General features: G+C 28.4%; 1 protein-coding gene across 1 annotated transcript in view; it reads right to left on the bottom strand.

The window, feature by feature from the left end:
• LOC125046754 (flocculation protein FLO11-like) overlaps nucleotides 1-2,500 on the bottom strand; it is an 18,526-nt gene that overhangs the window by 453 nt on the left and 15,573 nt on the right. The window contains exon 2 of the mRNA XM_047644683.1: nucleotides 1-364. This exon is cut by the window's left edge and continues 453 nt beyond it. Coding sequence (XP_047500639.1) covers nucleotides 1-364 — 364 coding nt within the window. The remainder of the gene's footprint in view (nucleotides 365-2,500) is intronic.

Below are 2,500 nucleotides of genomic sequence, written 5' to 3'. Positions count from 1 at the left end.
TGTGCTCTCGTGCCTGGTTGGTCGCTCTCCGGCCGCTCGGCATTTCGAGGAAGTCACATTCGGGCTGAGCGGTTCCTGACGCCGAAGAAACCTGTCTAGAGGACTTGTGGACGGGGATGCACGAGGAACTAAGAGCTTGCTTGGGGCCCTTCGACTTCTCGGAGCTTGTAGACGGAGAAGCAACTGGGAGCGAAAAGGTCGAAAGGGTACGGGAAACGGGTGAAGGCACGTGCTTGTAGGCTTCAGAGACGACGGTGTAATAGGCCGGAGGAGGAGCCTCAGACTTGATGACTTCTTCGTAAGGTGGAGGTTCATCCAGCACTTCTCGGGGCGACTCGCTGGGCTGGACGAAGCCGGATCGCACCTGATGAAGAGAAAAATAACACTGATTTGTCACGGAATGTCTTATCGACACGGCGACTTTTTTGTGCCTGTAATAATAATCTTCAAAGTAATAACCTTGCATAGTCAGCATCATGATATTTTATTTTACTATCACCTTTAAACAAATTTCGTAGGGTCTCCCCCCCTCCTCTCTATGTGTGTATGTGTTTTTGTTAAGAAATTATAACAGCGATGCTTGCAACACTGCAGGCAAGTGATTATGGCAATATTTTCTTCTATTTGCTATTCTTATTGACATTGGTGTTGCTTTTATCGTCAATTCTGTTATCAACATGACTGTTTTATATATATATATATATATATATATATATATATATATAATCTTGATATCGTCATTTGTGATATCATTACCATAATACTGCGGTCTTTGTTAAAGTCACTATTATCGCCATCATTGTTATTGATGAAAATGGTATAAATGAGAGTAAATATTTTCATTGCACGTTTGTATTCAGTTGGTTTCGGCCATATCTCAATTCTTTTCAGATGAAGATCTAGACGAATGTGGTCGAATACATCTCTTGCGAAGTTATTAATTTTCGTTCATCCTCTTCATCGTAGTTATTATTGTAGTTTTTGTTATCATCATTGTTATTACTGCAATCATTACCATCCTCATCATTATTACTACTGCTGTTATTATTATTATTATTATTATCATTATTACTATTTATATTACTATCATTATTATTATTTTCATTTTCATCGTCATCATTTCTTATTACTGTTATTGGTATTACGGATATTGTTATTATTATGATAATGAGAATGATAATAATATTATTATCGTCAGTATCACCAGTGTTGATATTATAATCATTATCATTATAATTTTTATTAATAAGGTTATTATCCGTGCGCACCGCAGTTTAAAGACTCAGACATAATATGCATGCACGGGGAATATGGGTATCACTGATGTCGGAAAATCGATTAATCAAAACCTGACCTTATTCACTCGCGGATCATCTAAATAAATATCTCAACCGATAGAAAAACGTTTCAAAGCGAACTGAGAATGTGGAAGCCAGCAACGTCATTATAATTATTAGTGTTGCTATCATTGTTATCATTGAAATTATTATTATTATTATTATTATTATCATTATTATTATTATTATTATTTTTATTATTATTAACATTATTATCATTTTAATTATTATTACTTTTACTATTATCATTTTAATTATTATTACTATTACTATTATCATTATTGTTATTATTATTAGTAGTAGTATTATCATTAGTATTTTCGCTATTATTATTTTCATTATTATTGTTATTATTATTATCATTATTATTATTATTATTATGATTATTATTATTATTATTATTATCATTATTATCATTGTTATTATTGTCATCATCCTCATTTTTATAATTATTATTATTGTTATTATTGTCATCATCATCATTTTTATCATTATCACTTTCATTATCCAAATTGTTATTACTTGAATTATCATTTTAATTTCCATTGTTATTATTATTATTATCATCATTATTATTATTACTATTATTGTAATTAGTATTATTAGTATTATCATTAATGTAATTACTATCATCATTATTGTTATCACTATAATTATCATTATTATTATAATTATTATCATTATTATTATCTATATGATTAGCATTGTTGATATGATATCATCATTATTAATATCGTTACTAATATTATTGTCATCAATATTAGTATTACTACTATCATTATTGTTATTACTTTTATCTCCATAATGATGTTGATGATATTATTACTATTACTATTATCATCATTATTCTCATTATCATTGTTTCTATTAATATCATTATTTCATCGTCATCATCATAAGTAACATTATTGCTATTATTATCATTCCTATTATTATCTTTACTATTATTATCATTACCATTATTATTATTATTATTATCATTATTATTGATTTATTATTATCTTTAATGTTGATATGATCATAATCATTATCATATCAATCCGTCATCATCATTTTAATTTGCATTGCCACCATCATTATCATTAACATTATCATCTTTATCATTATAATGTACTTATTATTATTCTTATCATTAATAATAATGTCATTATTATTATCTTCAT

The sequence above is a fragment of the Penaeus chinensis genome, chromosome 39 (genome assembly GCF_019202785.1).
Source record: "Penaeus chinensis breed Huanghai No. 1 chromosome 39, ASM1920278v2, whole genome shotgun sequence".
NCBI lineage: Eukaryota > Metazoa > Arthropoda > Malacostraca > Decapoda > Penaeidae > Penaeus > Penaeus chinensis.
The sequence above is the reverse complement of the archived record's forward strand: the minus strand, read 5'-3'. Positions and strand labels throughout refer to the sequence as shown.